Raw genomic sequence first — 25,331 nt, 5'->3', positions numbered from 1 at the left:
ACCAGATAAACAAGATATATACGACTTTGTATCATATCTTTCACATTAATGAGTCACTTAAGATCAGGATCTTCTGCCGGTCTCAGTATCTCATGACATGTCCTTTTGCTGCCTCAGCAGCCAGTGCTATTCTCTCTGAAGTCCCAGGATGTGGACAGGCCTTTAGGCAATTTTCCAATTCTAAAATTGCTGGAGATTGAGTTCCAAATCCATTGACAGTCCCTGGAAATCCAGGCTGTGTAGGCTTCCTTCGACCAGTACCCTGAAGCCACTTTTCAATATCATCTTGCACAATCTATGGCCACCAGTGAAAATCCCAAGGGCCTGTCCACATCCTGGGACCTCAGAGAGAAGAGAATAGCACTGGCTGCTGAGGCAGCAAAGGACATGAGATACTGAGACCTGTGGAAGATCCTGATCTTGAGTGACTTGTTAATGTGAAAGATATGATAAAAAGTCGTATATATCTTGTTTATCTGGTGATCGCAAATTCTGAGGGGAGCGGTATCAAAAAGTGTGGTGAAGGTTTTGTCCATTTAGACACCTGATAAATCCAAAAAGAACACGGAATGGAGAAAGTTTTTCTTGGACTCACCTGTCACAGGGTGTAATCATCTTTAATGGTTTGGAAGCAAGGTGTTCAATACACCGAAGAGCGCTGCTTTTGCTTCATTGATTATAATAATTGTATGATCATTTTAAAGCATTATGCCCTGTACACACGGGTGGTCTTTTCGGCAACAAAGGTCTGACAGTTTTTCCGACGGACTTTCGAACGAACGGACTTGCCTACACACGATCACACCAAAGTCCGACGGATTCGTACGCGATGACGTACAACCGGACTAAAATATGGAAGTTCATAGCCAGTAGCCAATAGTTGCCCTAGCGTCGGTTTTCATCCGTCAGACTAGCATACAGACAAGCGGATTTTTCGATAGGAACCGGGTTCGGCGGAGTTCCAAAGAATAGATTTTCGACAGAAACAGTCCGCTGAAGGTCCGATGAAGCCCACACACGGTCGGATTGTCCGCCTGATTCGGTCCGTCGGACCAGTCCGGTCAAAAAGTCTGTTCGTGTGTACAGGGCATTAGAGATATTCATAACATATACAGAGATGTAGTTACCCGAATAGTACATTTTAAGGGTAGTTGCAGGCTGTGTAACAACTCCATCCAAATCTGCTGACTTACATTCTTCCAGATCAAGGACACTGGCATCTAGCTTTAGGCAAAATTACCCTTTTTTTCTGTTTGTTAATATGATGCATTCAGATTCTTCTTCTCCAAAACAGTCTTGTTGATCATGGTGCCTGTGCTTCTCAACTGAGTTCTTAGGCTTGTGCTGCTCTGTAAATACTTTAGTCAGATCACACAAAGTTATGCCTCATTTTGATCTGGGTACACAAATAATGGTATGTCTTGCTGTATTTTCTGAAAGACAAATTAAAGATCTTGTTAAAGAAAAAAAAAAGGAGAGACAAATACATTGCTGTTTATTCATTAACACTAAAGAATGAAATTTTGGGGCTTAAAATGAAAAAGATGTTATACTTATCTGCTCTTTACCACAGTATTACACAGAGCAGTCTCTTACCTCCTCTTTGGCAGTCCCCAGCCGGTACTGCCCACTCCTTCCTCCTCTGGATGCCTCCTTAGAAACCCAGGTTCTATGGAGACACCCATGTCCACGAGCTCTTGAGCTGGGCTGTGTGCATCCATAGACACAAAGCACCGTTAAGCCATGCCCCTGCTCACTCCACACAGGAGTTTGACTGACAGCAGCAGGAGCCTGTGGCTCCCAGTGCCCACTGTATTTTGTGAAACAAGAAGTGAGGGGAGCAGTGGTGAAGCCAGGACAAGAGCCAGACAGGAGTTTAACCACTTCAATACAGGGCACGTATACACCTTCCTGCCCAGACCAATTTTCAGCTTTCAGCGCTGTCGCAGTTTGAATGACAATTGCGCAGGTATGCTATACTGTACCCAAACTAAATTTTTATCATTTTGTTCCCACAAATAGAGCTTTCTTTTGGTGGTATTTTTTGCGGTTTTTATTTTTTGCTAAACCAATAAAAAAAGTCCGAAAATTTTGAAGAAAATAAAAGTTTTGCTTTTGTTTCTGTTAAAAAAAAATTGTAAATAAGTAACTTTTCTCTTTCACTGATGGGCACTGATAAGGCGGCACCGATGAGGTGGCACCAATGAGTGGGCACTGACGGGCACTGACGATGGGCACTGGTAGGCGGCACTGGTAGGAGGCACTGAAGGGTGGCACTGATATGCAGCACTGATGGGCATTGATAGGTGGCACTGGTGGGCACTCATGGGTGGCACTGGTTGGCACTGATAGGCGACACTGGGCACTGAAAGGTGGCACTGATGGGCACTGATACGTGGCACTGATATGCGACACTGATATGAGGCTCTGATAGGCATCCCTGGCAGTGGTAGGCATTGGAGTGGGCACTGATTAGCAGCTGCCTGGGCACAGATTGGTATTTCCCTGGGGGTCTAGGGTCATACCTGGTGGTCCAGTGTGGTGGCCATCCTGGTGGTCCTGGGCGGCTTCCCTGGTGGTCCTGGGCGGGATACGAGGGGGGGGCTGTGCTGATAAACAATCAGCACAGACCCCCCCCCTGTTAGGAGAGCAGTCGATCGGCTCTCCTCTACTCGTGTCTGTCAGACGCGAGTGAGGAAAAGCCGATCACCGGCTCTTCCCATTTACATCGTGATCAGCCGTGATTGGACACACTGACACACCGCAACAACGATCACCGCGATGCGCGCCCCCACTCAATATCCTGATCACGTCATATGAGGTCCAGTCAGGATATTGAAACCACTTTGCCGCCGTCATTTTGCTATATGTCGGGCGGCAAGTGGTTAGGAATGGAGGTGTGTAGAACAGGTACTGGGGCTTTTTTCTTTTTACCTTAATGCAGAGAATGCATTAAGGTAAAAAACATTTTGACTTTAAAACCATTTTAAGATAAAGAATTAGTGATGCACCAATACTATTTTTTTTTTCCGAGTATGAGTACCCATACTTTTTTTTAGTACTCGCTGATACCAATGACCGATACCTACCGCAACTATTTTGTTTATACTTCAGCTGTCAGCAATGGTACAAAGCATTGAAAAGTTATTTGCAAATTAAATACTTTTTTTTTTTTTTTTAATGTAAAACGTGTGAATGTACATTGGGGACGGAAAGTATTCAGACCCCCTTAAATTTTTCACTCTTTGTTATATTGCAGCCATTAGCTAAAATGTTCATTTTTTTACCTCATTAATGTATGCACAGCACCCCATATTGACAGAATAACACAGAATTGTTGACATTTTTGCAGATTTATTAAAAAAAGAAAAATTGAAATATCACATGGTCCTAAGTATTCAGACCCTTTGCTGTGACACTCATATATTTAACTCCGGTGCTGTCCATTTCTTCTGATCATCCTTGAGATGGTTCTTCACCTTCACTTGAGTCCAGCTGTGTTTGATTATACTGATTGGACTTGATTAGGAAAGCCACACACCTGTCTATATAAGACCTTACAGCTCACAGTGCATGGCAGAGCAAATGAGAATCATGAGGTCAAAGGAACTGCCTGAAGAGCTCAGAGACAGAATTGTGGCAAGGCACAGATCTGGCCAAGGTTACAAAAAATCTCTGCTGCACTTAAGGTTCCTAAGAGCACAGTGGCCTCCATAGTCCTTAAATGGAAGACGTTTGGGACGACCAGAACCCTTCCTAGAGCTGGCCGTCCGGCCAAACTGAGTTATCGGAGGAGAAGAGCCTTGGTGAGAGAGGTAAAGAAGAACCCAAAAGATCACTGTGGCTGAACTCCAGAGATGCAGTCGGGAGATGTGAGAAAGTTGTAGAAAGTCAACCATCATTGCAGCCCTCCACCGGTAGGGGCTTTATGGCAGAGTGGCCCGACGGAAGCCTTTCCTCAGTGCAAGACACATGAAAGCCCACATGGAGTTTGCTAAAAAAACACCTGAAAGACTCCAAGATGGTGAGAAATAAGATTCTCTGTTCTGACGAGACCAAGATAGAACTTAATTCTAAGCTATGTATGTGGTATGTGTGGAGAAAACCAGGCACTGCTCATCACCTGTCCAATACAGTCCCAACTGTATTTTTGGCCTTAATTCTAAGCGGTATGTGTGGAGAAAACCAGGCACTGCTCATCACCTGTCCAATACAGACCCAACAGTGAAGCATGGTGGTGGCAGCATCATGCTGTGGGGGTGTTTTTCAGCTGCAGGGACAGGACAACTGGTTGCAATCGAGGGAAAGATGAATGCGGCCAAGTACAGGGATATCCTGTGCGAAAACCTTCTCCAGAGTGCTCAGGACCTCAGCCTGGGCCGAAGGTTTACCTTCCAACAAGACAATGACCCTAAGCACACAGCTAAAATAATGAAGGAGTGGCTTTACAACAACTCCGTGACTGTTCTTGAATGGCCCAGCCAGAGCCCTGACTTAAACCCAATTGGGCATCTCTGGAGAGACCTAAAAATGGCTGTCCACCAACGTTTACCATCCAACCTGACAGAACTGGAGAGGATCTGCAAGGAGGAATGGCAGAGGATCCCCAAATCCAGGCGTGAAAAACTTGTTGCATCTTTCCCAAAAAGACTCATGGCTGTATTAGATCAAAAGGGTGCTTCTACTAAATACTGAGCAAAGGGTCTGAATACTTAGGACCATGTGATATTTCAGTTTTTCTTTTTTAACCACTTCCCGCCCTGCCTATAGCAGATTGACGGCCAGTGGTGGTTCAGTTATCCTGACTGGGCGTCATATGACGTCCAACAGGATAACAGCTGCCGCACGCCTGGGGGGGGGAGCACATTGCGGCGATTGGTGGAGCGGTGTGTCAGTCTGACACACCGCTCCACCGATCTTGGTAAAGAGTCTCCGGCGGAGGCTCTATACCACGTGATCAGCCGTGTCCAATCACGGCTGATCACGATGTCAATAGGAAAAGCCGTTGATCGGCTTTTCCTCACTCGCGTCTGACAGTGACTCTCCTGACAGGGGGAAGGGGGCAACATGTGGATGGCCAGGTATGTACCCCATGGCCATCCACATGTGCAAATTATGCCCAATCTGTGCCAATCAGTGCCCAAAAAGGGGAAATGACTGGCACCATTATATATCAGTGATGCCCGGCAATGCCACCCATCAGTGACATCAGTGTCCATCAGTGCCTATCCGTGCCCACCTATCAGTGCCCATCTGTGCCACCTATCAGTGACACCCATAAGTACCCATCAGTGCCACCTACGAGTGTCCATCAGTGCCACCTATGAGTGCCCATCAGTGCCGCCTCATCAGTGCCCGTCAGTGAACAAGAAAATGTACTTATTTACAAAAATTTTTAACAGAAACAAAGAAAAAAATGTTTTTTTTCCAAAATTTTCGGTCTTTCTTTATTTGTTGCGCAACAAAAAAAACCACAGAGGTGATCAAATACCACCAAAAGAAAGCTCTATTTGTAGGAACAAAATGATAAAAAATTTTTATTGGGTACAGTGTTGCATGACTGCGCAATTGTCATTCAAATTGCGACAGCGCTGAAAGCTAAAAATTGGCCTGGGCAGGAAGGTGTCTAAGTGCCCTGTATTGAAGTGGTTAATAAATCTGCAAAAATGTCAACAATTCTGTGTTTTTCTGTCAATATGGGGTGCTGTGTGTACATTAATGAGGAAAAAAATGAACTTAAATGATTTTAGCAAATGGCTGCAATATAACAAAGAGTGAAAAAATTTAAGGGGGGTCTGAATACTTTCCGTCCCCACTGTATGTTAAAATATCAACAAACAAAGCAAACAAAAAAACAGGTTTTAATTATTAAAAGTTTAAAAGAAAGGAGTGAACAAAAAAAAACATCAGCAGAAAAATAATAACTAAATGGAGGAGAATAAGAAGTTACTTAAGGCTGATTAGAGTAAATTAAGGGTTAAAGGAGAAGTCCAGCCTGAGCTCATTTGGCTGGGCTTCTCCTATGGGTCACAGGAGTGCAATTCGTTTTGCACTCCTGTGACCCGTTTTCAGCACAGAGCGGACTGAAGTCCTCTCTGCTGACGTCACTGGAATCAGTCCAGGCACCGCATCATCAGGACAATAAAGTCTGGATCCACCAGGTGCCTGGACAGATGCCTGTCTCAGCCTCTCAGCGAGCCACTGAGAGACTGAGACGGCCGATCCTTGCCCCTCCACAGCTCACCGCTCCAGTGAGCATAGAGGAGCAGAGAGGAGAGCTGCTGATTGACAGCAGCTGTCCTCTTGTGGGATATGTGAGAACCGAGCCATCTGCGATGTTCGATGGCTCAGTTCTAAGTGTAGAGACACTGGGGAACAGATTCAGCATCGGTCCCATGTTGCATCCACCTAGGCAAGTATAAAAGGGGAGGAAAAAAAAAACATACTTCTCTTTTAATAAGGGGTTAAATAGATGAAAATTTAATAAAAAAACAAAAAAAAATTATTTTTTTTACTTGACAGGTTGCTTTAAACTGACTTCATCTGCAGATCGAAGTTCATCCCTTTGATCTGTAGTTGAAGAAAAACAGTAAGATACAAAAAGGAACAATGTTTCTTTTTATCTTTCGCCTGAGCAATGTTGTTTTTTTTTTTACATATCCAATTGCTTGGACATCAGTTTACACTTCAGCTGTCAACAGAGGAACCCCACTGACAGCTGAATGAGTCATTGGTTGTTAAGGATTCCGGCAGTCCCGCTCTTTAACAACCAATGATTGTCGGCATTTTTTTTTCTTACACAATTCGACTGTCAGTGGGGGAATCCCACTGTCAGTTGAAAGAACTGAGCCTGAAATTATTGGTTTCAGGTATCAGAGCATTTGCACGAGTACCAAATGCTTAGTATCGGCAGAACCCTATAAGGAATAATTAATATTGTAATAAACCAGTAATTGTTTTTTATGATACTTTCCCACCACCAGATGCTAAGGCCTGCTTTAAAGAGAAGATTCATATCTACTGCACTCTACAACTTTCTGTCATTTTCTTCATCTTAATGAGCTTCTCAAGCCCTGATGAGAGGATACCGTACAAACTCCCTAAGTGTGTTGGCTTGGATTTGTGTGAGATAACTTGTTCCCCAGACAGGCTGTGGTGCGAGGCAAACAAGGTGTTTGCCTTGGGCAGTATTTTACAGGGGACGGCACCGCCCCCCAGGCAGAAGGGACACTGTACCAGCAATTGTGTTGGTGCATGGGGTGCGGACAGCACTTCACACCGACCCTCTGATAGTCTCATATGCAAGCTCCTCTTCCGGTGACCAAGCTGCAGCCACCGATACTCCGGTGATGTCACCCGGCTGTTACCTCTTCTCCTGGACTCCGCGGCCACCCCTTCTAGGTGCCGCATGTGAGATCACCCCATCCAGCAGAGAGGAGAGCGGAGGGGATGTCACATTGCTCAGTCATTTCTATGCGACTGACAATAGGGAGGAAGAAGAGGGACTGCCTGGGAGCGGCTCTGCTCTGCCTCCTGCTGCCTCCTGCTGCAGGTAAGTGGGGACCTACAATGTCCCATTCCAGGCCAACCAGCTGGTGTCACCTAAGTCCTAGGGACACCTACCTATAGTACCTGGACAGCACACTAGAATCCTAGGGACACCTACCTGACCGTGTGTACACATACCTACGTTCCATGGACAGCTATATACTCTACTGCCCTATCAGCTCCGACCCTTCTCTATACTACCTACTGCACTATGGACACGTACCCTTTTCTACACTACTTACTGCACTATGGGTCGTATACCCTTCTCTATATCTACTACCTACTGCAATATGGACACCTACCCTTCTCTATACTACCTACTGTACCATGGACACCTACCCCTCTCTATACTATCTACTGCACTATGGACACCTACCCCTCTCTATACTACCTACTGCACTATGGACACCTACCCTTCTCTACACTACTTACTGCACTATGGACATATACCCTTCTCTATATCTATTACCTACTGCAATATGGACACCTACCCTTCTCTATACTACCTACTGCACTATGGACACCAACCCTTCTCTATGCTACCTGCTGCTCTATGGACACCAACCCTTCTCTATACTACCTGCTGCTCTATGGACACCTACCCTCTCTATACTACCTACTGCACTATGGACACCTACCCTTCTCTATACTACCTACTGCACTATGGACACCTACCGCTCTCTATACTACCTGCTGCTCTATGGACAACTACCCTTCTACAGTTTACCTCCTGCTTTTTTGGAATCTACCCTACCATTAGCTTCTCATCTTTTGGACACCTACTACCCATCTCTGTATTAGCTACTGCCTTTTAGATACCCTCCTTGCTAAATAGTATCTACTGTCCTATGGACACCTACCCAAATCTGTATCACCCCCACTCTTCCCCCTCTCTCTCTCCCCCACCTCTGAAGAGGTGGAGCTCTAATAGGAAGAGGTGGAGCCTAAAGAGGAATGGGTGGTGTCTAAAGATGGGTGTGGTTCTTAAACAGGAAAGGGTGGGGCAAATTTAAACATGGGGTGGCGCCCGATTTTAGTCTTGCCTAGGGCAGGGCAAAGCCAAAATACACCACTGGCTGCGGCACCGGACAGGGTTGTATAGTGAAGATCGCTGGAAAAGGAGCAACGTGAATACTGTATGTGACATTGCAGACAATACAGGCGGGGGTGGGGACAAGTACATACAGAACACATTAACTAAAGAGGAACTTGTACTGTAAACATCATGCTGCTAACGGAAGACCTGAATGATGAGTTTACGACAGCAAACTGTTATGCAACATTAGATATTATATGGGGTCATCCAAGATATGGTGAATACTGAATAATTCATATAACACAAATATGCAATAAAGAGACCAAAATAAACAGCATGTATAAAAAATGGAAACATTTATCTATATTACACCTATGAAAAAAGGATCAGGAGAAACGTAAGTAAGGGAAACAGCAGCACCATACTGAAAAATATTCTTATTATAGAAGGAAGGTCAGATGTGAGCAGTAATGGATTTGCATGCACACAAAATAAAAATATTTTATATAATATTATCTTTAGGGTGATTGACTGAAACTATCACAGATAATAACGACTGGGTCACACTGGTGGAAAACAGCATTGGTGACGTACCTCTTCCCAAATACCTATGGATCCCCCTCTTACACATCCCTAGCTTACTGAAAGCTCACCCAATAATTTGCCCCATTCTATTGAATTCCACAAAGTCATACAAAAACCTAGCAGCATCTCCACATGCTATGTAATGCTAACATCTTTGTCTGGTTATCCTAACCCCCCTCCCAGTCTACAACAATCCTTTCTTAAGGACTGGCAATTGTGTAAACAAGCTCTAGCCCTCTATTTCACCAGCAATGTAGGATGTCCTGGCATGCAAAAATAATGCCTATATTCCCCTATAGATTTATTTGCACATCTGACACTAACTCTAAAACCACAAAGACGAGACACATATTCCTACTACCCTTTTGAGTTCTTTTGAGCTATCACGCTAACTGTCTTATTCCGCACTAAATCTGATGAACTGCGAACAACCGCCAAAGTTCCAAATCAACTTCGAAGACTGCTTGCAGACTCAATTTTCAGAACAATGAGATAAAATTTCCTCGCTAACCAATAAATGTTCTGTTAGCCCTAGAATCCACATCTGCACATTGGTATGCTATACAAGCAAAGCTACAGAACTTTTTCTATGACAGATAAATGCTGACACTGCCTACGTGGCACCATCGTACAAATGAGACTGGAATGTCACTTGAGCAAACGCTTTTGAGCTGACATCCCTGATATCCTAAGCGGGGTTTCTGGAAGAAACATAAACAATTGCCACTGACACCCTCCCAAAACCTTCAGACAAACCTGGAAAAACTGGATTTAGGCCCCTTTCACACTGTCGGACCGTTCAGGTCTACCTGTCAGTTTTGTCAGCGGACCTGAAGGGATGCTCCATGCTAGTCCATGGGGCGACAGATGTCAGCAATGACATGTCCACTGACATCCGACCCGATCCGATTCGCTAAAATCAGACGGATGCCTCTACGTTCGCATCCGTCCCTGGTGAATCGGATCGGGGGAGATCTGACAAAAATGTTCATGCTGTCCGTTTTTGTCCGATCTCTCCATAGTAACCAGCGGCGCTTGACAAGCCCCTCCCCGCTCAGTGAGCAGAGAGGGACCTGTCATCCGCCGGCTCAGCGGAGATCAACGGAGAGATCTCCCGCTGAGCTGGCAGACAGAGGCTGACTCCGTGGCAGCGGATCCGCCTCGTAAGAATGAAGCCTAAAGTAAACATCCACCTATAAATTGCTAGCTTTGGCAATTCACAATCATCAATGACATTCTAAACTTTTCTTGGTGAGACATAACTTTAGATGGTATTGTCCATTCTTCTTTTTCCCCCTCTTAGTTCTCCCCCACCCTCCTTTTAGATGGTATTATCCATTCTTCTTTTTCCCTCTTTTAGTTCTCCCCCACCCTCCTTTTTTCCTTTCTCCTCTTTTCGCTATACCTTTCTCTGATGTTTCTGAAGTGTTTCCATTTTTATCTAGGAGATTTGAGAGTGAAGATAAACTTACCTAATCCTCCGATACTCCCAGCACAAGACCTTCCCTATGGCTCGTGTCCCCCCTCCCCATGCAGTCTAGCAGTCTTGTGCGGTGGACTGTTCCTGACGTCATCACACCTATGGACCTGCTCTGGAGGTAAAGACACCAGGAACAGTCCACTGCTGGAACGAGGGAGAGCGACGTTTGACGCTGGAATGGAGGATTGGAAAAATTATACAGCTTTCTGGGTGCCCCTTGACAAAAAAAGCAGTTGCCCATGCATAGAAAAAAAAAATTGCCCGGTATTAAAATGGTTGTAAAGGCAGAAGGTTTTTTTATCTTAATGCATTTTATGCATTAAGATAAAAAACCTTCTGTGTGCAGCAGCCCCCCTCAGCTCCCCTAATACTTACCTGAGCCCGTCTCAATCCAGCGATGTTGCATGAGAGACTCCACTGTCCGGGACTCTCCTTCCTTATTGGCTGAAACAGTAGCAAAGTACCATTGGCTCCCACTGCTGTCAATCAAATTCAGTGAGGAGAGAGAGAGAGGGAGCGGGGCAGGGGCAGGGGCAGGACCGTGGCTCCATGTCAGAAGGGACACGCGGAGCTGCGGCTCGGGTGCCCCCATAGCAAGCTGCTTGCTGTGGGGGCACTCAGCAGGAGGGAGGGGCCAGGAATGCCAGCGAGGGACCCAAGAATAGGAGCAAAACCACTGCACAGAGAAGGTAAGTATAACATGTTTGTTATTTTTAACAAAAAAAATTAGACTTTAATATCACTTTAAGCTTTAAGACCAAATCTCTTTTGGCATTCAGAGAGTGGGTCTTAAAGCTTAAGTGCTAGAGTACAAGAGCTAGACCAGTATATGAATTTGGCACATTCTTCACCACTTTTAGACTGCATGAGAAACACTTTCGCAAAATCTACCTGCACCAGTCTTTATGAATTCCAGGGTTTATTGCTTGTGTTTATTTAATGCCTGCCAGTGGTCTATAGTCCTATTATGTATATGCATAGCAACTTGTATTTCGATTTGGAAATGCCATTCCCATTCTTGAATTCCAATTCTAGAGAGAAGTTAATTTTATGTAACGTATTCCCCAGCATCTCTTTGGATGTCCATGCTGCCCATAGGTCTGCACAGCCTATTACAGTAGGGTGTGTACCCCAAAGCTCAAACACACATGCATGTGTTTGTATATACACTATATATTTATATATATATATATATATATATATATATATATATATATATATATATACATTGTATATAGGGCAGTAGAGCAGTGGACCATGTCAGTAGGGCAGAGATTGATGTCAGTCGTTTATTTTTATTATTTCTTTTATCATACATTTTTTACAAATTTATTATTTTTTATAATTTTTTTTTTATAATAATTTATTATTATTTATTTATTTTTTACATTTTTTTAGGAGCCTCATTGGGGGTCTTTGGTGAAATATCAGGGGTCTAAACAGACCCCTGATGCCTCACTTTTGATACAGAGAAAGGGACTGAGGACAGATATTCCCCAGTCCCTTTCTATACAGCCAAGCAGCAGGGGGAATCTGTGCAGCACAGCAGCACACCTGGCACACCCTGTGCGCAGGCCTGTGATGCTGCCCCACACATCCCTGCCATCCAATCATAACTTAGCCTAATGAGCATCTCCAGACATACTAGGGATACCATCCATGATTTAACTTTGTATCCACAATATCTAGCGTCTGCACGATACATTATTGGGTAAAGTAAGGACGTTTGTGCTGGCAAGAAAATTGATGATCTCAACCCTGAAAGGACAGCAAAAGAATTAAAAAGTAAAAGACTTTGTTTGCAGACTTGCTTGATTGACATTTATATATACCCTAAAAGCTGAATACATTTTAAATTAGTTAATAGCTCATTGTTGAAAGTACCCCATCTTTATCTGATGGAATTATTTGAATTGTTCGGGAATCCCCACCTGTGGCTAAATACTGCTTTGATACACTGGCCATTAACACCTCAGTTAGTATTTATCACACCCTCATTAGTTACCATTTTAAGTTTTTCCAGATAAGATTCTTTGCTGTCATTTCTACTGTGATCAGGAACTGATGACTTCCATCGCTGGAGCTCTTGTTTCATCTCCTGTTCTGTGTACAGATCCACTGGGTCCAGGAAGTTAGCATTGATTAATTGGACCAATATTTCTTTCGCTGCAATACTTTTAAAAAAGTAAAAAAAGGACAATTATCTATTGGATAATTAAAATACTTAAAGTGATTGCAAAGGATCGTTTTTAATTTTTTTTAAATAACAAACTTACCTCCACTGTGCAGCTCGTTTTGCACAGAGTGGCCCAGAACATCCTCTTCTGGGGTCCCCTGGCAGGTCTCTCGGGGCTCCTCCCCGCATCCGATAACTCCCTAGGAGAAGCACTCTCCCGGGGGGGTTACCTTGCGGGCGCGCTCCCGAGTCAAGCAATTGCGTCCACAGACATGAATGCCGGACTTGGCCCCACCCCCCGACGCCTGCAGCATTGGATTTGATTGACAGCAGTGGGAGCCAATGACTGCACTGCTATCAATCTTTCCAATCAAGAGCTGGGACCCCGTGGAGAGAGGGGCAGCGCGTCCCCGCTGAGGAGATGAAGGGGCTCAGGTAAGTAAAACGGGGGGGCTTGGGGGCCAGTGACTGCCAGGTGTTTTTTCACCTTAATGCATAGGATGCATTAAGGTGAAAAAACACGAGGGTTTACAACCCCTTTAAATAAAATAGCATTTCATGTCAAACAGAAAAACAGATACAGAGATTCTTTATTTTGCGGTACCTGCTCCCTTTTTGTGACAGTGGCAACGCTGTATCCTGGCCTAGGCCGACAAGGCCCAGGCCTAGGGCAGCACTTTGCAGGGAGGCAGGACGGAAAGAGTCCCCGCCGGCTTGCGCTATTAGTGTAGCACCAGTCTTATGGGGCGGACTGGGTTTAGAGGCAAATTAGTCTATCGCAGCTACACTATTTCCGGTATGCGGGCGGCCAGCAATCTGCAACTGTGGGGCGCCGCCGCTTCTAATTTTGACTGTCCTATCATCCTGAACCACAAACCTTCCTCACTGTGCTATATGTTTTCTGCTGCACCATTGGTATGGTTATATCTTCTTAGTCCTCTCCATAAAATTATCAGAAATTTGTGCTTAACCTCTCTGGCGGTATGATTATTTCATATTTTTAATGCTGAAAGCAGTACAATTATTTTGCATGGAAATTTGGCATTTTATATTGTAGGCCTGTAATTCTTAGGAATAACTCACTTAAATCTGTCCAAACAAGAGTCTAGTAGACATCCCGGGTATGATAAAGTTTGAAACACGAAATCATAAATTATAATATAATAACTAACTATAAATAATTATACCAAATAATAATATAATAATAATAAAAATTATTCAATAATGTAATCAAATCAAAAACACTGAAATTTGCTCAGGTGCAGAATTGTCGCTGTCATTACTTTTCAGTGTTTGATGACGGATCTCCCCATAAATCACTATTGCTCAATTCTGCGAGTGATTCTAATTTAATATCGCTGTTTTCTAGCTGGTCTAAAACCACTTTTGATGTAAAGGGACGGTTTTGGTTGCTATGGACAATCTCAAGTTTACAGGCAGAAAGAACAGTTTTTATAATGTAAAACTGCATGCAGGTCACTGGAGAAAACACTAGGGACAAAAGGAATGTGAAATAATTTCATACAGTAATGTAATCTGTAAGATTACAGTGTACTGTATGTATTGTGTGTGTTTCACTTTTTGAATTTGGTGCCGTTCTCCGTCCCCGTGCGTCGCAGCGCTCGCAGGGAACGGAGATCAGCTCTGTGATGAATCGAGCGGAGGACGAGCCGCTCACACTGCAGGGAGACATTGCAGGATCCAGGGGACAAGGTAAGTAAGCTCTTCCTGGATCCTGCGATGAGATCCGGAGTCTGGCTCGGGGTTACCACTTTTGGTTCTGAAATTCCACCCCGAGCCAGACTCGGGAATACTGCCAGGGAGGTTAAAGTAGAACTATGGGCAACACTTTTTTTTTCATTTTGGAAAGAGTAAGGGAGGTTTATAGCCCCTGACAGTTTATTTTTTTACCATCCCTGTCCCATTGCAGAGATTTCCCTTCACTTCCTGCCCCATAGCCAAACAGGAAGTGCGAGGAAATCTATGCAAATTGAGAGAATCCATTGCCCCCCCCAGGCCCTCAGACCTAGTGTCCCCACTCAAAAATTTCAGGGCGGGTCTTAAACAGCAAGGGGTGTGGCCTTGACAGGAAGGGGTGGGTCATATATAAATTAGTGGGTGCACGAGTTTAGTCAGGCCTAGGGCAGCACAAAACCTAAATACAGTACTGGACAGTGGGATATGCATCACTGCAGACCTAGAGCTGTCTTTATAGTCCTAAGAACAGGCAATAACTAGCAAGCTGGTGTTCATTCAATAGCTAAGGCTAAACCTACCCCCTTTCTAAGCCTATTCTATCTAACCCTGTAAAGAAAAGATCTGTATTCTTACCTATTCTGGAGCCGCTCCGGTCCAGTCATATGATCTTTCCATCAGTGGATTCTGTGTAGAGGAGAGATCGCTGACAACGGCTGCAAAGATGGCGAGAGGGCGTCACCTATAGGCTTACTATGGGGCATCCGTTTTGGCTGTCCCTCCTCTACATTGTAATCTTTCATGGTAGCGTGTTCTAATATCTCTCACTGCTACTTTTGCTGGACAGCTTAGTAAATGAGAGAAAAATTTAAAAAAGGCATGTGAAATAAAAAATGGGAAACCGTTATGGTTTAGGGTATTTTTCCCTTTTTTATGTAACTGTTTCCACGAAAAAAAAAGTAAAAAACAAATATGAATTTAAAATATCCATATGCAATACTGCACTACTCTCTAGGGCCTCTGCTAAAAAAAAAAATATGTAATGTTTGGGGGTTCTGAGTAATTTTCTAGCAAAAAAGTAGATATTTACATGTAAGCAAAAAGTGTCAGAAAAGGCCTGGTCTTCACACTTGTATTTCATTTTTTTAGACTAAAGTAAGCATCTTTTTTGTACTGCATATATTTTAGGCTGGGTTCACACTATGTGAAGAGCAGCTTGCAGCAGGGGTCCAGTGCGACCCTGTTCTCGGTTTCGGGGGCGAATCAGGGCTGAATTCAGTTTTTATTTTTTACATACTGTCACCAGTCAGTGTTCCTGGTCACCGCCACACCAGTTATATGATGACGCTGTACTGTACTGGTGACAGTATGGAAAAAAATAATGAAAATTGTGATAAAAATTTACAACTTAAAAAAATGCGCCATGCCTCCTACAAAATACCTTAGACTGTTTACTTTCCAAAAAGGTCATTTGGGGGGTATTTGTGCTGTCCTGACATTTTCGTCTCTCAAGAAATGAGATAGGCCGTCAGTACATCAGGACTGATCGATTTTCAGATACAGTGCCTTGAAAAAGTATTCACACCCCTTGAAATTTTCCACATTTTGTCATGTTACAACCAAAAACATGAATGTATTTTCTTGGGATTTTATGTGATAGACCAACACAAAATGGCCCATAATTGTGAAGTAGAAGGAAAATGATAAATGGTTTTCAAAATGTTTTACAAATAAATATGTGAAAAGTGTGGTGTGCATTTGTATTCAGCCCCCCCCCCCCCCCCCCCGAGTCAATATTTTGTAGAACCACCTTTCACTGCAATTACAGCTGCAAGTCTTTTTGGGGATGTCTCTACCAGCTTTGCATATCTAGAGAGTGACATTTTTGCCCATTCTTCTTTGCAAAATATTTCAAGCTCTGTCAGATTGGATGGAGAGCGTCTGTGAACAGAAATTTTTAAGTCTCGCCACAGATTCTCAATTGGATTTAGGTCTGGACTTTGACTGGGCCATTCTAACATATGAATATGCTTTGGTCTAAAACATTCCATTATAGTTCTGGCTGTATGTTTAGGGCCGTTGTCCTTCTGGAAGGTGAACCTCCGCCCCAGTCTCAAGTCTTTTACAGACTCTAACATGTTTTCTTCTAAGATTGCCCTGTATTTGGCTCCATCCATCTTCCCATCAACTCTGACCAGCTTCCCTGTCCCTGCTGAAGAAAAGCATTCCCACAATGTGATGCTGCCACCACCATGTTTCACAGTGGGGATGGTGTGTTCAGGGTGATGTGCAGTGTTAGTTTTCCACCACAGACAGCGTTTTGCTTTTAAAAGTTCAATTTTGGTCTCATTTGACTAGAGCACCTTCTTCCACATGTTTGCTGTGTCCCCCACATGACTTCTCGCAAACTGCAAATGGGACTTCTTATGGCTTTCTTTCAACAATGGCTTTCTTCTTGCCACTCTTCCATAAAGACCAGATTCGTGGAGTGTACGACTAATAGTTGTCCTGTGGACAGATTCTCCCACCTGAATTGTGGATCTCTGCAGCTCCTCAAGAGTTTCCATGGGCCTCTTGGCTGCTTCTCTGATTAATGCTCTCCTTGCCCGACTTGTCAGTTTAGGTGGACGGCCATGTCTTGGTAGGTTTGCAGTTTTGCCATACTCTTTCCATTTTCGGGTTAAGTGGATTGAACAGTGCTCCATGAAATGTTCAATGCTTGGGATATTTTTTTATAACCTAACCCTGCTTTGAACTTCTCCACAACTTTATCCCTGACCTGTCTGGTGTGTTCCTTGGCCTTCATGATGCTGCTTGTTCACTAAGGTTCTCTAACAAAACTCTGAGGGCTTCACAAAACAGCTGTATTTATACTGAAATTAAATTACACACAGGTGGACCCTATTTACTAATTAGGTGACTTATGAAGGCAATTGGTTCCACTAGATTTTAGTTGGGTGTATCAGAGTAAAGGGGGCTGAATACAAATGTATGCCACACTTTTCAGATATGTATTTGTAAAAAAAAGTTTGAAAACCATTAATTTTTTTCCTTCCATGTCACAATTTTGTGCCACTTTGTGTTGGTCTATCACATAAAATCCCATTAAAATACATTTACGTTCTTGGTTGTAACATGACAAAATGTGGACAATTTCAAGGGATTATTTTCACCAAAGAAATGTAGCAGAATACATTTTGGCCTAAATTTGTGAAGAAAGATTTATTTTTTATTTAAATGTTTTCAAAATTTTCAGTCTTTTTCCATTTATTTAGCAAACAATAAAAAAAACCCAGTAGTGATTAAATATCACCAAAAGAAAGCTCTATTTGTGTGAAAAAAATGATAAAAAATGTCATATGGGCACAGTGTTGCATGACCGCACAATTGTCATTCAAACAGTGCGACAGCGCTGAAAGCTGAAAATTGGTATGGGCAGGAAGGGGGTAAAAGTGCCCGGTATTGAAGTGATTAAGCACAAACAATTTTTACTGGTGTCTTAATAAACTGGTTTAAATGATTTCACATGATATGCAGTATCTGGTTTATGTGATTTCCACTTTACTAAGGAACTTTCACTGAGCATGGGACAGTCCAGTGAGTGAAGGGGAGGGGGGGGGGCAGAGCAGGCAGCGGTGACTGAAAGTCACCAGCTCTCTGCTTAGGGAGCTCTAAGAACCGGGCAGTCTTTGATCGCTCGGTTCTTAGTCTTAAGGCTGGCGTGGGACAGATGAAGCATCGGACCAATGTTGCATCCACCTAGGTAAATATGATTCTGAAATAAAAATAATCCCATACTCCTCTTTTAAGTTTGCATATCATTGGTTTGAGAGTTTGATGTATGGATCACATATGGGGTTGGAATGCACAAAGCGCTGCACTATTTATATGTTATTTATTAGCTCAGTAACATTGCCCTGTATAGGGCAGCATTAATAATCTGGCTGCTAGGAGACTAGCAGCTGAGCTGAAAAGCCTCATTGATTGTTATGGCGCAGCCATAACCAATAAGGCTGTATGGCCCAGCCACCTGCATCTAAGCAGCTGCCAGTGTCCTAGCAACCAGTGACACATGGCCACTGAGCATCTTTGGTTGTCAGGACACTGGCGGCCATGCCAAAAAGTCATTGGTTGATCCTAGCAATCAAAGAAGTGGATGACAAAAATGGTGGTTAATTAATAAAGGCTGATTCACGTTAACCTAGGCACGCTCCTCCATGCATTATTTTTATAGCGATGCAGCATACCACAATGCACACACAGTTTACATTTGTGCACGGTGGTGCACTGAAACACATGTGCATTGCCATGCACTGACATGGAGCAGACTAAATTACCAAAATAAAGCCTTTTAACAATGGCAAATCCAAAAGCTGTCATAACTTACTTGTTATCACTACTGTCTTCTCTGTTTGCTGCTTTGTCCTCATCCTTCCTTTTTTGTGTGTTTTCTTTTAGTATTCCTGAAAATGAATATGTACTGTATATTATTACTTACTAAGAGACCTTTGAATTGTAAAATGCTAAATTGTAATCTGAGCCCATGTCTGTATTCCAAATATTCTTACAATGTATATGTAATGTGATATATTCTATATGATTAGTATAGTTGTTACTATAGTTATAATTAGGGTTATCCCGATACCACTATTTTAAGACCGAGTACAAGTACCGATACTTTTTTTCAAGTACTCGCGGATACCGATTACCGATATTTTTTTTTAATGTCATGTGACAGTTTGACTGATGGGCACTGATAGGTGGCACTGATTGATGGCTGGCACTGATAGATGGCACTGATACGCGGCACTTATGGGCACTGATAGATGGCACTGATAGGCGGCACTTATGGGCACTGATAGGCAGCACTTATGGGCACTGTTAAGTGGCAATGACAGGCGGCACTTATGGCCACTGATAGATGGCACTGATAGGAGGCACTTATGGGCACTGACAGGTGGCTGGCACTGATGGGCGGCACTTATGGGCACTGATAGGTGGCACTGACAGGTGGCTGGCCTGATAGGCGGCACTTATGGGCACTGATAAATGGCACTGATAGGCAGGACTTATGGGCACTGATGGGTGGCACTGACAGGTGGCTGGCACTGATAGGTGGCACTTATGGGCACTGATAGGTGGCACTGACAGGTGGCTGGCACTGATAGGCGGCACTTATAGGTGACACTGACAGGCGGTTGGCACTGATAGGCGGCACTGATAGGCAGCACTTATGGGCACTGATAGGTGGCACTGACAGGTGGCTGGCAGTGATGGCTGGCAGTGATGGCTGGCACTGACAGGTGGCACCTATGGGCACTGATAGGCGGCACTTATGGGCACTGATAGATGCCACTGATAGGCGGCACTTATGGGCAGGCACTAAAATGCAGCACTGATTGGCAATTGCATAATAAATTACAGGAATGATGAGAAGAAAGGAAGGATTTTGCAATGCTATACGGCATATAGCATTGCAAAATCCTTCCTTGCCTCTCATCATTCATGACATTTAACATTTAACATCTAGTAACTATACTGCGACGCCCATCTTGGTACACCTTGCACTCGGCTGCAGTAAGCCAGCAGCGGACATCTTGTTACACCCAGCCCAAACTATATGGGCTAGGTGTAACAAGATATGCGCTGCTGGCTTACTGCAGCCGAGTGCAAGGTGTACCAAGATGGGTGTCATGATGTTTACCCTCTGATGGAGACACGGAGCATTACTTCTTGTACTGAATGTGACGAATGTGTCACCGTTTTGGACAGACTATGTGGCGGCGCCCTGCATCCCTGCCCCGGCCAGTTTACGCACAGTTCTACTGCTGCCAGACCGATCTCCGCTCCACCCTCTCTGCCTGCCAACCTCCGGTTGCAGGTATCAGATTAGGCATCGGAAGCATTTGTGCAAGTACAAGTACTCGCACAAATGCTCAGTATCGGTCCTGATACTGATACTAGTGTCGGTATCGGGACAACCCTAGTTATAATGATAGCAAACTGATATTACTGTCTTTATTTGCAGCAATGGGGATGGTCAGTGCACCTAACAGTATCATCGTTCAGGGCAATAGGAGCTCAGGAACAAATGCTGGGAATGCAGACTGCCTACATTCCATGTATAGAACCCTGGGCGCATACTGCCCTAAATGTAAGTACTACTAGGTGCACCATCCTGCCCCCTCCAGCCACAGCAGCTGTCAGCTTCTCATTGAGTTTGACAGGCTGCCAGCAGTAAGGTTGGATGGTGCACCTGCGCCCTCTGCTAGAGCTAAACGTCAGAGTCACATGCCTAAACCTAAACACTCAGTGTGAATGGGGCCTTAATAAAAAAAGAAAAACATCTGAGAGAGACAATACTGTTTAAATTTAGACTGAAACCAAACAGAGAAATAACGCGCTAATCTTACGTGTCTCTTTGGTGAAATTTTCTTATTCAAGACACGTAAATGAGATTCATGCTAGATTCATGCTAGATTCATGCTAGAACTTGTAGGTACTAAATAAAGTTTTTTTTAAAGGTATAGCCTAAAACATTTAGATTAATACAATGCAGGGAATTTATTGGGGGTCTTGCCAGCTCCACTTACCTTGCAAGGAATTTACAGAATGCCTACTGAAATCATTCTCATATTTTATTCCATTTTGCTGTAACAAATAACAATACTCATATTAACATGCAATGTATGCAAAACAAGCTGGAATAGACATCATACCAGTTGATTCAAATGTTTTCCTATATCATACAGACAACATTTCAGTCCAGACTTCATCCATTCCACTCTATTCCAGCCCTGATAAATGGGGTCCCCAAGAGCCCATAAAACCCATTGGCTCTTATTACTGAACATAAATAAAAATATTCTCTGGACACATATCAGTGGCGTGGCACATTCATTCCCCATCCTTGGCCTTCAGGCTGCCATTAGATCTCACATGTTGGTGATGTATTTTTAGACTAAGTTAATATGAAATGTACCCAAAAGTATGTCATGTTTCATGTTTAGATTTTAATATTCTTCCTCTAATAAATGTCAGAAAGGTATGCTTTAAAGGCCGCCATTTTCTATGTAATTTAATGAATGTTATTATCACACAAAAATAATGTGGTCATTTCTGTGCATTTTGTCTCTCCAAAAATAAAATAAAATGTATATATATATAGATATATATTAATATATATCTATATATATATGTATATGTATATATATATATATATATATATATATATATATATATATATATATATATAATATATATATATATACACACCTGTAGCACTGGTAGATTTTCATCTACCGCTTATAGGTACATTTAGTGGGTTATCTGTTTTATACATAGTCAGATTTAGCCTCTGTTCCAGTTTGGCTGTGTTGCATGTAGTTTCACACTGTGCCTGTGGGTGTCGTTGTCGCCATGGGTCGGTGTTGGAAAGGCAACGCTTTGAAGCGTATGGGTGCTCTTCTGTCCCGGAGATGACTCGGTGGAGGTGGTCCTCCGAGTTGCATTCTGGGAGAGGGTATTTATGGGACAGACGCCATGTTTTAGGGGTTTTTCGTTCCACCTGCTGGCCCTCCTGGCCGACAGGTATGTGTTAGGAGTACTACCGCGTGGTCCTCTGACCGGAAGGACCACGTTGCTGCAGTGTGTGGGCCCAGAAGTCTGTCTGGGGCCTACCACAGCGGCGAGGGAATGGTCCTGTGCTGTCTGTCCTATAGGAAGAAGCTGGACAACTGAGAAGATCCCAGGGGAGGACCGTCATGGAAGGATCATGCAGAGTGCTGGTCTGTAAAGGGGCCTGGTGACTTAGTTGGAGGACGCATCCTAAAGTAAACCTACCACATAGTACTGCCGGGTCGGCTTAAAGGTTCTAGTGCTGTGTTTCCTATCCATCGTAAACCATTACATCCTGTGGCAGAGGATCGTACGGGTTTCTATTCCATTCAAGTCTGTGGCAGAGACTTTTGTCCGTGCTGCGTGTCGGTTGCTAGGTTAGTGAGAGAAACCTATCCGGGCGGGCAAAGATTCAACTCTAAAAGGAGAGTACATTCATCTACAAGATTTCAATTCATAATACTACATCAAGAAAAGGTATTTGAACTTCCCTGCAACTCTTCTTCTACCTCTTTCCTGCTACTTCCTTCAGTTACTCTTTATTAAAGGATTGGAAAAGATACTCAAGTGTCTGGTGTCTACACTGCCTGGTATTAAACTCAACGGGACCCTAGACCCGGTTCTGGTGAAATTGAGGTAACAAAGGTGACGGTAACAGCCCGCTTTAAACCAGCAGCTCCACCGTGAGTTAGTGCTACACACCTGTATTGTGGCAGTGTAATGCTCTGACACAGTGTAAAAATTTTTTTTTACTACCCAGGGTTCTCATCCAGGTTGAGGGGCTCCGGGGTGGTTTTCTCATTCAAAGGAAACAGTTTTTCTAGGTTTTCTCACTGCTTGGTAAAACCTGGTTTGGGACCTGGAGTCCAGAGACTTCATAGAGGATTGGGAGGGATGAAGTTTGCAATCCTGGGTCCTGATTTTGCGGACAACCAGCGCACTAACTGACATTAGGAAGGCTCCCCTTAAGAGACCTGTGTGAGCCTATATTGCTTTGTGCTTTGGAGAGAAGATTGTCTAGAGGAGACAGACATGCACCTGAGAATTGAGGCCAGAGTAGCTGTGTGCACTGAGTAATGGCCAGTACATACGATCTGAAAATCGTCCATTTTTTTTTTTGCATGCTAGTCGCATATCAAAAAATGGAGAGTTTACTAAAGTTACGTAAATTCTCGTACGACAGAATAAAAAAAATCGGTGATGTAATGTGTTGTAGTGTATTTCTATTGTATACTCTGACAACAGCTGTACTGATTGAAAGAAAATTGTACGATCTGGTATCATAGGAGAAAAATTTTCGTGCTCGTCCAATCGGATAATATCGGATGAACTGTCGTGATCATCTCTTGTAAGCTCTGTACTAACGATCCGATTATCGTACGATCGTGTTGAAATCGGTATTTTTAGTCTGATTTTCAGATCGTGTGTATGGGCCATAAGCCAGGAGGCTAATGAACATTTGTTTTGTGTTACTGCAGGTGTACAGAGAAACAGATTAATAAAACATTATTACACATTGATTATTAAGATCCTTTACACTTATTCATTAACAGATACAGAAAATAAATTGTAAACAGTCTGTAGATTTACCATTTACCCATTTTTTCTTTTGGGAATTGTTAGAGAATAAAAATCTCTCTCACACACCGATTTATATTTGTATTGTTGTTTTGCGATTTTTATTTATTTATTGTCATTAGTATTATTGCTATTATATCTATATATATATTGGAGGTGATATGATTATGGGGATGGTTGCTTTGTTGTATGGTTCTCTTGTGTGACCACTGGGGGTCTTTTACAGAGTGTTTTTTTTTTAATATATCGTCTACTTAATCGAGTTCCGCCCACACTCTCATTAAAGGAGGAGTTACTGGTGACGTGCGGACATTTAAAGTGTGGGATTTCATCAGGTTGGTTTAGCTCTGAGGAAGGAGGTATGACCCCCCAAATGACGCCTTTTGACTTGCCCCATGAGCAGGGACTGATGTGATTGGTTACATAGTTACATAGTTAGTCTGTTTTAAAAAAGACACAGGTCCATCTAGTTCAACCAATAAAAAGGGGAAAAAAATCATGCAATCCCATATACAGAATTCTATACCCACAGCTGATCCAGAGGAAGGCAAAAAAAAACCCAGCAAAGCATGATCCAATTTGCTGCAGCAGGGGAAAAAATTCCTTTCTGATCCCCTGAGAGGCAATTGGATATTCCCTGGATCAACTTTACCTATACATGTTAGTATCCAGTTATATTATGTACATTTAATACTGGTTCAATGTTAACTGTAAAATTGAGCATATTTGTACTTTAATAATGTATAAATATGTATATATAAATTCTCATTGGTTGTATTTCTGGGTACACAGCCACCTGCAGAAGTTGCTGAAGTCTCTCAATGCTCCAGTCTCTCAGGTAATAGAAACAGTCACGGGTGTGATGGGCGTGTAATCCCTTCCCTTGGCATTCCTCAGAGAAACCACAATCCTGGCAAGAAATAGTGACAAGGAAAACCATTACAGTCCATTCACATTCAAACCTACACATTATAACACATAGTAATGCATGACATGCCAGAATCTTTTATTTTCAATGGTGCTTGTTCAGATCTGTGCACAGCAGTGGCGGTCTGTGCATTGTGGGCACATAGGCGCCAACACCCTGACACCTCCGCCTCCCTCCCTATTCATGTGCCCGGCCCCTTTCAGGACGCCGGACACATGAAATACTATGGTGGGGATAGGCAGGGGGTGTGTATTTTGAAGCACGTGATTAGAGCCAGAGTCTCTAATAGGCTTCAAATTATGGTGCGCTCGGGGCGCAGAGCACTGCGTTCCGATCCCACCCTGTTGTGTGACATAGCGAATGAATTTTTGCTATTTTCACATTAACGTTTCTCCCTGCCAATCAGGAGGCAGGTCAGTGAGACCTGTCTCCCGATTGGCCAAAGCATTAGGTGATCCTATTGGATGCCTAACGCTTTGGCAGAAGAGGAGACCTGAGGAGCCGAGCGGACACAGAAGTCGCCGCTTCCTGCCACTGCAGAAGAAGAGGAGGAGAGCCCCATCACTGCATCACTGCAGGAGAGGAGCAGAGCCCCGCCACACGAGCAGTAAGTGCAGCTGGACCGGCCGCGGGGGGGGGTTGGTTAAAGTGACAGCCGGGGGACACGCCTGGGTGCATATGATGGGCA

The 25,331-nt window shown here is 43.5% G+C and overlaps 1 protein-coding gene across 1 annotated transcript in view; it reads right to left on the bottom strand.

The window, feature by feature from the left end:
* Positions 1-636: 636 nt before the first annotated feature.
* Positions 637-25,331, bottom strand: part of LOC141145299 (E3 ubiquitin-protein ligase RNF31-like) — a 79,895-nt gene continuing 55,200 nt past the window's right edge. The window contains exons 11-15 of the mRNA XM_073631871.1: positions 24,512-24,625; positions 21,114-21,171; positions 18,908-18,983; positions 12,655-12,823; positions 637-1,433 (exon numbers count right to left, since the gene is read on the bottom strand). Coding sequence (XP_073487972.1) covers positions 1,380-1,433; positions 12,655-12,823; positions 18,908-18,983; positions 21,114-21,171; positions 24,512-24,625 — 471 coding nt within the window. The 3' untranslated portion in view covers positions 637-1,379. The remainder of the gene's footprint in view (positions 1,434-12,654; positions 12,824-18,907; positions 18,984-21,113; positions 21,172-24,511; positions 24,626-25,331) is intronic.

This window comes from Aquarana catesbeiana, linkage group LG05 (genome assembly GCF_042186555.1).
Source record: "Aquarana catesbeiana isolate 2022-GZ linkage group LG05, ASM4218655v1, whole genome shotgun sequence".
Classification (NCBI taxonomy): Eukaryota; Metazoa; Chordata; class Amphibia; order Anura; family Ranidae; genus Aquarana; species Aquarana catesbeiana.
Note: the sequence above shows the minus strand (reverse complement) of the source record. Positions and strands in the feature narration are given on the sequence as shown.